Raw genomic sequence first — 15,294 nt, forward strand, 5'->3', positions numbered from 1 at the left:
TAGAGGATTATAGCACAGCCACGGGGTGGAGTGTGTGGGCATTTGGGAACACCCAGGTCTTGGCATTTAAGTACCGGTCACATGCTCACAAGTAGAGTTCATGCAGAGTTTTGTTTTTCCGCAGCCTATGAGTAGGCACCACTGTTCTGCGGCCTTAAAATAGCCAAGGAAAAACAGAGCTGCATTCTGTTATCTATCTTCCTTGCTCATTCTCTTGATTCTGTCACTCACTTTCCCCATTTTCCCACGCATGGAGCTCCAGCCTTTTGGTAGAAGTACCTGTTTATGTGGAGGAAGGTGCTAATAAGTTAGGAATTTATTTTAAAAACAACCTAAGATATGCCTTTTAGAGTTAAAATGATAATGAGGTGAAAGGAAGATGGGGAAGAAAAAAAAAAGACTTGGTTTACATTTAAATCTTAAACTGGGAAAATACAGTGATCTGACTAAATATTGGCCCATTGTTTTGGTTCATATTATTTTGAGTGGATTAGAGGAAGAATAGTCATGTTTATGCTCCATATTAGCTAATGTATTTTTTTCAATTTAACATTTCTCATTATCTCCATTGGGATTTTTCTCTCTACTTTTATAAGCCATAGAATCTCTGTTCCCATCTATCAGTTTTTACGACTTACATTTTTATATTTAAATGTTATATTTAAATAATTTAAATCAGTTCATAGACATTAAGTATAAAGTGACTTCTTTTAAGATGAAGTTTTATGAAATCATGTTTCTATAACGATCTTTTTTCATTAGCTGTTCCTCAGTGAAATATACTACTGTTGCGATGTTTCTCAAGTTATTGTTGAGAGTAGCTGGAGGTCACTGACCAGCTATTTGTTCAGATGATAAAGTTCTATCATTGTAAGGAATCCTTGGCTCAATTCTTAAACAAGATGAGAAGAAAAATGAACTTTTCTTTCCACATTGATAAATTTTCATGTGTAACCTGAAATAATGATGTTTTAAATAAATTTGCTGTTTCATTATTAGTCTCTACAAGGGAAAAATACCTGAAGCAGCAAGCCTTTAAAATATTCTTAGCATGGTATGCCAGACATGTTACGGTTTGCTCACTAGCCTCCTTTATAACCTATATTTGTATGCAGCTCTTCTTTGCCTCCGAAAAACTTTCAGGTTATCTTGAGGCCCCAGCCCAAGGCTTCCTCCATTAAGATAAGTGCAGTCAGTGACGATCGTACTCTCCTCTGAACTGACTACTTACTGTCTATTGTGCTCTTCAGTGATCAAATAATACAGGCCTCTGGCATTTCTAATATATTCTTACAGAGGTGAAACAGAGATATATTAAAAGTAGGATCTCTGTAGGGTAGGCGTTTTCACATATCTTATACTCTTCTGTATCAGTCTGTGCTGCCAAGCACAGTGCCAAACGTGGTAAGTGCTCTCTAAGTGCTGCGTGAGTTCAAGTAGGATTAAACCATGTTGGAAGTCATGCAGTTCTTTAGATGATCACATCCATGCAAATGATTTAGGAATGACTGCTGTAAGAACAATTTGATTTGTTTAGACATGCTATATTAAAGACTATTTTTAGTTCCTTAAAGACTGTTTTTCTTTTTTAAAAAGAAATCATTAGGATCTCTTTTAGGTTTATTACTTTTGCCAACTTGAGATATATATATATACACCCTTGGTAGAAAATTAGAAAAATAAAAGGAAAAAAATCCTCATGTTTTTCTACCATACAAAGGTAATCACCTTTAACATTTTATTTCCTGCCCAACTTTTCATTGGGCAGCTTTTGCCATTTTTTTTAAAGCAACAGAATTATCCTACCCTTTCCACTTAACATTATAACATAAACTTTTATATTACAAATTGTTTGTAAATATCACTTTAATAGTTTGTGTTATAGCCCATAAGAGCTCCTTAATTGGATAGGCATGAAAATATTGATGGTAAATGCCTGCTTTTCTCCCTGTCTACATACTGGAAAAGAGGTGAGTAAAACATCCCTTATTCCTGACATTTATCCTGATATCCTTGGCAGTGACAGAATGACCAGCTTCTTGGATTACGTTAGATTTGAATATATCTAGGGGTGATGCAGAGTAGTAAAATAGTTGATTACCATGGAGCTGTAAATAGATGCTATTGTAATTTGGTGTAGTTGTTTTTTGAAGTGTAACACAGACTACTTTTTGGAAAATTAAAAACGCTGACCTTGTATATTAAACTTTTGAACTGTGTAGACACTTTTGTTTTTGTGTATCTTATACACTAGTTGAATTGTCCTGATAAACCTGTGAACTGCCTGTAATAATTATACCTATGAATCCATATATTTTTTAGTTCACTTGTATACTTTAAGAAAAACTTCTAGGTAATTATGTATTCAGGCTGAATAATAAGTAATTAAAATGATACATTCTTTGCAAACTTTCCTATATTGTGCTATATTGCTTTCTAGATGTTGTATCACAAGGAGGAACATAGAAAAGACAGTATTTTGCCCTCAAAAAAGTTAGTTTGTAAAAGAATACTAGTTCCATTTATTTCCTACTTAAATGTAGTTTCTCAATAGGATATTTTGGTATGCTAATTTGGTTTTTAAAATGTTTGTGTTTGTTTAGTGATGTTGAAAGAGAACATTTTCATTTGTGTGTTGCTACATTTTTCACCATCTGATTCATATTCCAAAGGTTTATTCAAAGTTTATTCTGTAACTTCAGTTAGTGAATTGCCTGTTACGCATACCTTGTGGCAAAAGACAAGCACATTATAGATTTTTTCAGTAGCTTACAGGCTCTGATAATAGTTGTCTTGGTTTGACGTCTAGACTAGTGGTACACATTTGAGGATGTCACCTGTGATTAAGGAACTCTAGGGGCATTGAGCACGCTTGGTGCTGTTGTAACTGAGCAAAGGGCTTGTGTGCTCACAGCACAGAAAGCCAAACCCTGACAGTGGGTTTGTAGCAAAGGAAGGGTTTATTGCAGGGCGCCAAGCAAACGCTTGGGAGACAAACCCCAGATCCAATTCCAGTTGATCTTTGAGTGAGGGGTTTTTTAAAAGGCAAAGAACAAAAAGGCTGGGGTTAATTATCATCTTGTGACATTTCTTAATCATAGTTTCAGGAGTCAAGATGTCTCTGGTTTACAGTTCTCTGGCCAGGTAGTCCGTGGCTCATCTTGCCCTGGAGAAATAACCTGAGTTTGTATGTTAATGATAAGATCTATAACAGTGATTTTAGTACATTAACAATGTTATTGGCAACAGCAATTTCAGTCATCTGACTCTGGTTGACCAGTGTTGGCAGGATTGAGGTCAGAGGGGATAAGAAAAGGAGTAAAGTTTTGGATAGAGAGATTAATCATAAACTCGGTAAGAGAACTTGGTTTGGGGGGCTTGGTTTCACTATGAAAAGACATTTATAAGAGTTGCTTCTGGAACTTACCTGGTGGCGCAGTGGTTAAGAATCTGTCTGTCAATGCATGGGACATGGGTTGGAGCCCTGGTCCGGGAAGATCCCACATGCTGCGGAGCAACTAAGCCCGTGTGCCACAACTACTGAGCCTGTGCTCTAGAGCCCACGTGCCACAACTACTGAAGCCCGTGCTCCTAGAGCCCATGCTCGGCAACAAGAGAAGCCATTGCAATGAGAAGCCCACACGCCGCAACGCCGCACGCGCTGCAACAAAGATCCAACGCAGCCAAAAAAAAAAAAATTTAATTTTAAAAAAAGAAAAAAATTAAAAAAAAAAAAGAGTTGCTTCCATGAGACAGAGATTGAAATGGGACCCAAATTTAGGTGTACTGATTTCTGCTTTTGTATTTTTTCTAGGAAATTCGAAGTTGACTTTAAGTGGCTATTACTAATAACAATTACAATTAACATCTTTTGAAAGCTTACCATGTGCCAGGCACTGTGCTTTGTGCTTTATGTATTATGTTCTCTCGTGATCTCATATAATCCATCAGGTTGGCACTGTTATTATCCCCATTTTAGCAGATGAGGAAACTGAGGCTTGGGTCATGTTATTTATGCAAAGCAGTACTCAGAGACTTACATGACCTTAACAGTGGTGATAGAAAGATACTTTGGGTGCTATCATTGTTGATCTGTTGTCCTTAAACAAATAGGAGAAACAAACTTTTGTTTGGGGAACAATCTTACAACTCTGTATGCAGCATCTAATCTGTATTTAGACCCACTTTCTGTCATCAGAATGCTCACTGGCTCTTTAGAAGAGGCCATATGCTTGGTACCCATGGATAAAACCTAGGTTGTAAGTATGAATCAGGCAAATTGTAGGGCCAGTAAATGTTGCAGGCATTACATTATTGGAAAAATCACTTTGTGAGGGGTGGTCAGGAAAAGTTTGGTAGGATTTCTGGGATTTACCTAGGTGGGGAGAGTATTAAGGGCAGGAAGGCACCATATTAACAAAGGTAAAAAAGCTTAAGGGCTATTAATAGGACCTTGATTGTGGATGAAGCAAGAGCATAAGGGCAGCAAGTTAGGAAAGCTGGTGGGGACTGGATTGTGAAGAGCCTTGAATTCCAGACAAAGGAATTTGGACCTTATTCTCTAGGTACTGGGAAGCAGTAGAAAGTTCAGGAGGAGTTGTTTGTATACTGTGACTAGTACCTAGATTTCCGCTTCTTCTTTAGAAGGGGCAGCTGCCTAGAATATTATTTTCTCTCCATGACTTTAGGTCTGGAATTGTCAGTACCTCTTTTTGAAATCTGCCTATCAAAAGCAGTAAGGAAAAAGAAATTAATGCGCAAGAAATGACCCTTAGAGGCTTTGAGATTTTTTTGTTTTGTGTTTAATTTCCCTTCCCTACTCATTCACAGAAAGCTGACAAATCTGTAAGTTCTCTAGAGAGAGAATTTCAGAGAATTTATTAATCGTGAGTCTTGTCGTTCCTATATCCTGTTCTGAAATCTTGAAATGTGCTAACTCCTTATTATAACCGGACAGTGTTTACTGTATCTGGTTCCAGGGCCTTGGTCACTCCCCCAGATGAAAGGCATTCCCACGATATTTTTAAGGCTTTCTTGTCTTTTCAAAGGTCACTGTTTACTCTGTCCTACTTTATACCAGTCATGTGGCAGAACTGCTCCGTGAGCTGGCTTTGTGCAGATCATGAGATAACGGCCGGCCGCTGTTCCACTTGCCCTTGGTTTGTTTCTTGCAGGCATTCACCCTTTTATGCCTCTTCACAGACAGCATTTGATTTGCTCATGGCTTAGGCAGCAAGGTTGTAACTAAAATTAGTAAACTGCTGCTTAAAATAAAGTTTTGCTGGCTTTGTAAAAAAAGGCACTTTTTTCAGTTTGACAAGCATATTTTTATTTCATGTCACGTACATTTGTCAGTTATGTAGATGATTCTTGTTCAGATATGTTAAAGCAGCCTCTAACATTTGAATGCATGACATAATGTCTGGCTGAGCTTGGTTATGCCAATCAGTGTATATAGGGTGAACACAGTTTTATTCAAAAGGCCAGAATTAATGGAATTTTGATATAAATACTGTTGGCCCCAGATCCTCTTACGACAGTGAATAACAAATTATTCCCTCTGAAAATGAAAAAGTTGGAGTTTTTCTTTCTTTTTTTGGGCAGAGGCCTACATTTTGAGTGGTCCTTTGAACCAGTTCTGATTTCCTTTATGAAGATGGTGGTGATGTTTTAGCCGGCTCTGGGTCAGCCATTCCAGTCTGTAAGCAGGTAGTTATGTTGGGGTTTGGTAAGTGCCAGGGAGGTGCCCAGAAAAACTGTGAAAAATGTGGGAATTAAATTCATAGGGCTCTTTGGATGTTTTAGAATCTCAAAGAGTAAGAATCATAACTATGTGATTTAAGTGTAATTTTTTTCAGTTTCACTAAGTGGCAAAAATTAGGTACAGTGCTTCTAATATCATGGGTAATTTACAGCCAGAATTCAATAGAAAATAAGATAAGAATTGACTCTAGTAACTCTTTGACGTATCACAGGGCTTTTAAAATTGACAGTATCTCTTTGCTATATTCCTGTGATAACTAAATGACTGTTTCCCAGTCCAGAGTTTTGATTTCTAAGTGATAACTGCTCTGCCATCTCCCTGTTGCTAATCTACTGCTCACCTTCTGCAGGCGCACCTATGTTGGCAGCATGCCTGGCCGGATAATCAATGGCTTGAAGACCGTCGGGGTGAACAATCCAGTGTTCCTGTTAGATGAGGTGGACAAACTAGGAAAAAGTCTACAGGGTGATCCTGCAGCAGCTCTGCTTGAGGTAAGATTTAGAAGATTCCCTGTCTGTAATCACACTGGAAGAGTATGGGTGAGAGTAGATAATCATATTTAGGGAACATATACGTTGATGTGGGTTTAGCCATGGGAAAAACACTTTGATACAAACTAAAATCTGAAGGCATTTGATATTTAAATTAAAATGTCATAGAGATTTTCTTTTTTCTTTTTCTAATAATTCCCCTCGTTTCTTTCTTAGTTTTTATCAAATAGTTTAATAAAAATTTTATGCATACTTATTGTTTAGAGACCAGTTGTTCTATAAGATTGTTACAAAAAACAGCAAGCAAGTCTCCTCCCTCGGGTTCCTTATTTCCTCTTCTGCACTTTGATCCTCTGACTTTTAGTTGATTAGTCCATTTTCTAGAGATCATGGCTGTATTGCTTTCTTGATTTTAGAGTTTTTGGCATTATAGGTTCCTATCTATAGGAGATGATTTTGCTTGCTTGCTTCTTTCTGCCCCTACTGTATCATTTTTATATCCCCAATCTCCCAATATAAATTTTATCCTGATTTTGTTAAGTCATTGTTGAGTATTTACACTATTATAGTTATATAAGGGCTTTTCACAGCTGAGCCATGTGGTGAACTATGATCACTTTTCTTTTTCTGTCCTTTTTGTTTTTCTGTGTTTTTAAAAATGTTTTTAGAGTTAATAATCATCTTGTTTCTTTTGTTCACTTTCACCAACTGTCTAATTTTCATTGGGAGACTTCCAGACTCTTTGTGTTTTATTGGTTTTGTCTTCTCTAAGCCTCTAACCTGAACTGGTTGTTCCCACACTAGGCACAGAGCTGTGGTCCGAGGATCTCCCTTCACCTCCCCCCACATTGCGTTTCCTGTTTTCCGTATTCCACGTCTTCCTCTTTCTTGGTTTATTCTCTCATTGTCCTGGTGTTAGTCTCCCAGTAGCTTCCTGAGAAAGCTTGCATGTAAACGTTCTTCAGCTTTGCATATCTGAAAATGTCTTTATGTTTCTCTCATACTTGATTGGTAGTTTGACTGGGTATAGAATTCCAGGTGGAAATAATTTTCCTGCAAAATTTTAAAGATGTTTCTCCATTGTTTTCCAGTTTTCAGTGTTGCTATTGATGAGACTAAGCTGTTGTGGTCCTGTCTTTTGTGACTTGTTTTACTGTCTGAAAACTTTTCAGATCTCCTGTTTATCCCAGTGTTCTGAAAATTTACAATAATCTGCCGTGGCATGGGTCTCTTTCCATTTTTGCTGATGCTTTGATGGTTCTTTGTATTGGAAAATCCTCTCCTTTTATTTCTGTAAAATTTTCTTGAATCCTTTTGTTGATGATTTCTTCTCCATTTTTTGGGAACTCCTATTAATTTGATGTTAGATCTTTAATTTTCTTCTCTCTCCGATTACTCATCTTTTTTATTTTTTGTTCTACTTTCTGTGAAGAGTTCCTCAGCTTTATCTTTTAATCCTTCTATGAGTTTGTCATTTCAAAGAACCCCTTTTTTTAACTTCTCTGGATGTTCTTTTTATACTACCTTGCTCTTGTTACATAGTTGTAAAATGTCCTTTTGTCTCTGTGAGAAAAATACTAATAGATTAAAAAAAATTTTTTTTTCCTTGCTTTGCTCCAAAGCTGCATTTATCTATTTGTTATATATTTTTTCTGGTCTCTGTCTTTTATATTAGAGTCTTTCATTAGATGTCTGGCAGTTCTTATGTGTTCATATTTAATAGTGAGGCATGAAAAAGCTGATTGGAAGCTATGAGCATATGAGAGGGGGCTTATTGATTACAATTTTCACAGTAGGGTCATCTGACATATATTTCATTGAGGAACCTTCTGTGTCAATAACTTTAGGTCTTTCTGTTGAGGCTGGTCAGATTTCTCAGAGAAGACTCTTTAAGTCTCTTGGCTTGAGAATGAAGGCCTGGCTGCCAACATTCTAGGAACCAAGCATTCAGCATCCTGGATGTATGCATTCACCTGAACTGTTGTTTTCAGTATAGTATGTACTCTACTCAGCTGTGCCCACTGTCACCTGCACAGGGAACCACTGCTTTATGTTCTTAAGAAAATCCCAGTACTTTGCTGGGATAAGGGAAGGGATCTGGTGTGCCTGACTGCTTCATAAATTTACTTTAACCAGTCCTCCTTATTTTGCCACCTCTGCCCCCACTCTTCACCCTGGTTTAAGTAAAATATTATTAATATTCAAATTGATTTGTAAAACCGAGGGAAAACTTGCTTTGTAAAAAGGTTTTTTTCTTGTTTATTTCCTTGCTTTGAGTTCCCTCTGGCTTCCTGTTTTTCTGTTTTTGTAATCTTCTTAGAACAGGATGGACTGGGGCCTGTGTCTTATGAGCAGGGAGACCATACATTCTCTTTTGCATGGGACAGTCCCAGTTTATGCCTAATTATTAATTGCACTCTCTTTTAGTCTTAGAAGTGGGTCCTCTTCGGACAATAAACAGTACAGTTACCCTACTTTAAAAGCCCCAGGGCTTGGAGATAAGAGTTTGATTTGGTTTGGTTTTGCTTGTTTTTATTTGCAGACGGTTCTCTTCTGGCTCAGTAACTGGTTTACTAATCAGTACTCTGAATGATAAAATAGTGAACATTATTTAAGATTTTAGTGGTTTCTTAGTTGTTAACTTTAGACTTGCAGTTTAATTGGGGCACTTTTCAGATAATCTGACAGATTCTCCCGTTAGACACTTACTGTTACCCTGTTGAAAAGAACTTAAGAGTAATTCCCTGATAGTTAGATTTCCCAACAGACTATCTGTAGGAGTCCTGAAACAAGTCCACCAAAGACAGCTTCACAAGTAGTAGGAGAAGATGATTAAGCCCCCTGTATGTTTGTTTGACTGTATATTTCAAATGTTCACCTAGTGCTTTGTGGTGATTCAGTAATATTTGTTGAATTGAATTGATCTTTGATAACAAGCAGCTGATACATTGATATTTTCTTACCTGCCGTAGAACTTGGTATTCACTCTTTTGGCAATTTCCAAACTAAAAGTACAAAAGCCTCAAATGATACCTCAAAGTAAATGCCACCCTGGGCCACATGCTTATCTCTGATGTTTAGTGACGAATAGCATCAGTTCCTTATAGACTGTGGTATCTGTGAAGCAAGATGTAGATTTGCAAGAACCGAGTGTCTTGGTCCCCGACATCCTCCTTCTCCCCACCTGCCCAAATCCTGGGTAAAAACCTCTCATACCTCACAGGGTATTGAAGCAAATAAGAATATATGTAAAAGCACTCTGTAAACTGTAAAGCACTCTACAGATAATATTTTAATTTAATATCCACTGACATTTCTTTTGTGTCTGTTTTGAAAGCCACTTCAAATTTTCCAATACCAGTAGATCCCCCTGAGTGAAAAAAAAGAATAAATTCAATAACTCAACACCTTGTATTTAAAGTAGAATATTACTGAGAGTCTGGAATATTCAAGAGCATGTGTTTTTTATCTTTCCATATAGAAAACCTACTTTTTCAAAATTGACGTTTAGACATTATTTATAAAATTTACTCATACAAGATTATTTTTATTTTACAGCTAATTTGTATTAAGAGAATATGTACTGGATATGAAGAACATAATAGTAGATATAGAGTGGTTACTGTGAATAAATTAAAAAATAAACTTGTTCTGCCTGTAGATTCTTCTTGCCTTCATATTACTCATGAAGAATCTGCTGATTTCCTTGAGCTTCCATGGAATTGTTGCTTATATAAAATAGAATGTATTTCCAGCATAGAATGTATTTCCAGCATACTGTTTTCAGCATAGAAATATTTACTTAAAATTTAGATACCTCTTGAAAATTTATTGGAAGAATATAAAACTAGATCTAACTACTTGATAAACAAATGTTGGTAGTAGAATTCAGGCAAGTCTGTTGTTGAATAGTGTTAAAATATTAGATCAAGGAAAGTCCTTTTATGTAATTATTAGACTCAAAATTATGGAAGTTTTATCAGCTAGATTATTATCATATTTATAATTAATGCAAGATTCAGACTGTTCGTTAAATATAAGTGCATTTCTGAAATACACTTTTGTGTGAATGGGCAAATAAAATACATGGCTACTATACCAAATTTTCTATATAGGCAATAATATTACAGTTCTAATATTAGAACTGCACCACCAGGGAAGTCCAAACTTCTTTCTTTAAAACTGAAGTTGTTGGAGACTTCCCTGGTGGCGCAGTGGTTGGGAATCCACCTGCCAATGCAGGGGACATGGGTTCGAGCCCTGGTCCGGGAAGATCCCACATGGCTCGGAGCAGCTAAGCCTGTGTGCCACAGCTACTGAGCCTGCGCTCTAGAGATCACGAGCCACAACTATCTAGCCCATGCACCACAACTACTGAAACCTACATGCCTAGAGCCTGTGCTCCGCAACAAGAGAAGCCACCGCGATGAGAAGCCCGCGCACTGCAACAAAGAGTAGCCCCTGCTCACAGCAACTACAGAAAGCACACACGCAGCAATGAAGACCCAATGCAGCCATAAATAAATAAATAAATAAAATTTATTAAACGAAAAAAAACAACTGAAGTTCTTAATTAGAATTAGATCCAGTTGAGACCTTCAAGATGGCGGAGGAGTAAGGTGTGGAGTTCATCTTCCTCCCCACAAATACATCGGAAATACATCTACACGTGGAGCAACTCCTACAGAACACTTAATGAACGCTGACAGAAGACCTCAGACTTCCCAAAAGGCAAGAAACTCCCCACGTACCTGGGTAGGGCAAAAGAAAAAAGAAAAAACAGAGACAAAAGAATAGGGACAGGACCTGCACCTCTGGGAGGGAGCTGTGAAGGAGGAAAAGTTTCCACACACTAGGAAGCCCCTTCACTGGTGGAGATGGGGGGTGGAGGCGGGGAAGCTTCGGAGCCACGGAGGAGAGTGCAGCAACGGGTGCGGAGGGCAAAGCGGAGAGACTCCTGCACAGAGGAGCAGCGCCGACCAGCACTCACCAGCCCGAGAGGCTTGTCTGCTCACCCGCTGGGGTGGCTGGGGGCTGGGAGCTGAGGCTCGGGCCTCGGAGGTCAGATCCCAGGGAGAGGACTGGGGTTGGCTGCGTGAACACAGGCTGAAGGGGGCTAGTGCGCCACAGCTAGCCGGAAGGGAGTCCGGGAAAAAATCTGGAACTGCCTAAGAGGCAAGAGAACATTGTTTCAGGGTGCGTGAGGAGAGGGGATTCAGAGCACCGCCTAAATGAGCTCCAGAGATGGGCGTGAGCCGCGGCTATCAGTGCAGACACCAGAGACAGGCATGAGATGCTAAGGCTGCTGCTGCAGCCACCAAGAAGCCTGTGTGCAAACACAGGTCACTCTCCACACCTCCCCTCCCGGGAACCTGTGCAGCCCACCACTGCCAGGGTCCCATGATCCAGGGACAATGTCCCCAGGCGAACACACGGCACGCCTCAGGCTGTTGCAACATCGCACTGGCCTCTGCCACTGCAGGCTCGCCCCCGCATTCCCTACCCCTCCCTCCCCCCGGCCTGAATGAACCAGAACCCCCGAATCAGCTGCTACTGTAACCCTGTCCTCTCTGAGCGAAGAACAGACACCCTCAGGCGACCTACACACAGAGGCGGGGCCAAATCCAAAACTGAACCCCAGGAGCTGTGCAAACAAAGAAGAGAAAGGGAAATCTCTCCCAGCAGCCTCAGGAGCAGCAGATTAAATCTCCACAATCAACTTGATGTACCCAGCATTTGTGGAATACCTGAATAGACAACAAATCATCCCAAAATTGAGGCGGTGGACTTTGGAGCAACTGTAGACTTGGGGTTTGCTTTCTGCATCTAATTTGTTTTTGGTCTCATATTTATCTTAGTATTTAGAGTTTAGTATCATTGGTAGATTTGTTTATTGATTTGGTTGCTCTCTTCTTTTTTTTTAATATATATAGATATATATATTTCCCTTTTCTCTTTTTGTGAGTGTGTATGTGTATGCTTCTTTGTGTGATTTTGTCTGTATAGCTTTGCTTTTACCATTTGTCCTAGGGTTCTGTCTTTTTTTTTTTTTAGTATAGTTTTTAGCGCTTGTTATCATTGGTGGATTTGTTTTTGGGTTGGGTTTGGTTGCTCTCTTCTTTCTTTCTTTTTTTAATTACTTTTAAATTATTAATAATTTATTTTTTATTTTTTATTTTAAAAACTTTATTTTATTGTATTTTTTTCTTTCTTTCTTTCTTTTTTTCTCCCTTTTCTTCTGAGCCGTGTGGCTGACAGGGTCTTCATGCTCTGGCCGGGTGTCAGGCCTGTGCTTCTGAGGTGGGAGAGCTGAGTTCAGGACATTGGTCCACCAGAGACCTCCCAGCTCCACGTAATACCAAACGGCAAAAATCTCCCAGAGATCTCCATCTCAACGCTAAGACCCAGCTCCACTCAACGACCAGCAAGCTCCAGTGCTGGACACCCTATGCCAAACAACTAGCAAGACAGAAACACAACCCCACCCATTAGCAGAGAGGCTGCCTAAAATCATAAGGCCACAGGTACCCCAAAACACACCAGCGGACGTGGTCCTGCCCACCAGAAAGACAAGATACAGCCTCATGCACAAGAACACAGACACCAGTTCCCTCCACCAGGAAGCCTACACAACCCACTGAACCGACCTTAGCCACTGGGGGCAGACACCAAAAACAACAGGAACCATGAACCTGCAGACTGCGAAAAGGAGATCCCAAACACAGTAAGTTAAGCAAAATGAGAAGACAGAGAAACACACAGCAGATGAAGGAGCAAGGTAAAAACCCACTAGACCAAACAAACTAGAACAAAAAACAGAACTAGAACTAAAAATTTCATAATTTGTATGGAAACACAAAAGACCCCGAATAGCCAAAGCAACCTTGAGAAACAAAAACGGAGCTGGAGGAATCAGGCTCCCTGACTTCAGACTATACTACAAAGCTACTGTAATCAAGACAGTATGGTACTGGCACAAAAACAGAAATATAGATCAATGGAACAGGATAGAAAGCCCAGAGATAAACCCGCACACATATTGTCACCTTTTCTTTGATAAAGGAGGCAAGAATATACAGTGGAGAAAAGACAGCCTCTTCAATAAGTGGTGCTGGAAAACTGGACAGCTGCATGTAAAAGAAAGAAATCAGAACACTCCGTAACACCATACACAAAAATAATCTCAAAATGGATTAAAGACCTAAATGTAAGGCCAGACACTATCAAACTCTTAGAGGAAAACATAGGCAGAACACTCTATGTTTTTGATTCACCTCCTAGAAAAATGGAATTAAAAACAAAAATAAACAAATGGGACCTAATGAAACTTAAAAGCTTTTGCACAGCAAAGGAAAACATAAACAAGATGAAAAGACAACCCTCAGAATGGGAGAAAATATTTGCAAATGAAGCACCTGACAAAGGATTAATCTCCAAAATTTACAAGCAGCTCAATATCAAAAAAACATACAACCCAGTCCAAAAATGGGCAGAAGACCTAAATAGACATTTCTCCAAAGAAGATGCACAGATTGCCAACAAACACATGAAAGGATGCTCAACATCACTAATCATTAGAGAAATGCAAATCAAAACTACAATGAGGTATCACCTCACACCAGTCAGAATGGCCATCATCAAAAAATCTACAAACAATAAATGCCGGAAAGGGTGTGGAGAAAAGGGAACCCTCTTGTACTGTTGGTGGGAATGTAAATTGATACAGCCATTATGGAGAACAGTATGGAGGTTTCTTAAAAAACTAAAAATAGAACTACCATATGACCCAGCAGTCCCACTACTGGGCATATACCCTGAGAAAACCGTAATTCAAAAAGAGTCAAGTACCACAATATTCATTGCAGCACTATTTACAATAGCCAGGACATGGAAGCAACCTAAGTGTCCATCGACAGATGAATGGATATAGAATATGTGGCTCTTATATTGGAATGTTATTCAGCCGTAAAAAGAAACGAAATTGAGTTATTTGTAGTGAGGTGGATGGACCTAGAGTCTGTCATACAGAGTGAAGTAAGTCAGAAAGAGAAAAACAAATACCGTATGCTAACACATACATATGGAATCTAAAAGAAAAAAAAAAGTTCTGAAGAACCTAGGGGCAGGACAGGAATAAAGACGCAGATGTAGAGAATAGACTTGAGGACATGGGGAGGGGGAAGGGTAAGCTGGGACGAAGTGAGAGAGTGGCATGGACATATATACACTACCAAATGTAAAATAGATAGCTAGTGGGAAGCAGCTGCATAGCACAGGGAGATCAGCTTGGTGATTTGTGACCACCTAAAGGGGTGGGATAGTGAGGGTGGTGGGGAGACCCAAGAGGGAGGAGATATGGGGATATATTATATGTATAGCTGATTCACTTTGTTATAAAGCAGAAACTAACACATCATTGTAAAACAATTATACTCCAATAAAAATGTTAAAAAAAAACAATTAGATCCAATTAGTAATTAAATCAAGTAGTATATTTACTACTTAGTTACAACAGACATATTATCTTCTAAGATGTACAACTATCGTCAAAGAATGTCAAAGAGACTTAGGAAAATCCAGCTCTAAACTTTCATAAATGAAAAACTTGAAGTCCAGGATATTATCTTAATTTTTCATCTCATCACACGCTGTGTTTACAATTTAAATTCTAAAACTCTAGCAGAGTAAAAAATGCCTTAAATACTGATGTTATGAGAGAAGAGTAGGTGAAGACCCATACCCATTTTTCTGCTTTCTTTTTCTCTCTGCCATCTCTAATTAGGGGAAAGACTGCAACTGAAAGATGAACTAAGCTAAATTAGGGAAGCTTAAGGCTTGTTAATCATTACTTTTCAATGCTACCAATCATTTTTACCAGTCCCCAAGGCATAGTTGCAGTTTACACAAAAATATCTTAATGTCTTTGTTAGCCTTTTTCTTTTCTTTTTATACCCACTTGCATTTTCTGTCTTTCCTGTATTACCCACCAACCCTACCCCCCACATATACATGCACCAGCTGCCACCAGACTATCCACTG

At 38.8% G+C, this 15,294-nt stretch overlaps 1 protein-coding gene across 3 annotated transcripts in view; it reads left to right on the top strand.

The window, feature by feature from the left end:
* LONP2 (lon peptidase 2, peroxisomal) overlaps window positions 1-15,294 on the top strand; it is a 95,684-nt gene that overhangs the window by 25,281 nt on the left and 55,109 nt on the right. For all 3 annotated transcript variants that reach the window (XM_082437698.1, XM_082437697.1, XM_082437699.1), the window contains one exon: window positions 6,114-6,255. In XM_082437698.1, coding sequence (XP_082293824.1) covers window positions 6,114-6,255 — 142 coding nt within the window. The remainder of the gene's footprint in view (window positions 1-6,113; window positions 6,256-15,294) is intronic.

Source organism: Balaenoptera physalus (assembly GCF_965194825.1).
Source record: "Balaenoptera physalus genome assembly, chromosome: 19".
NCBI classification, from domain to species: Eukaryota; Metazoa; Chordata; class Mammalia; order Artiodactyla; family Balaenopteridae; genus Balaenoptera; species Balaenoptera physalus.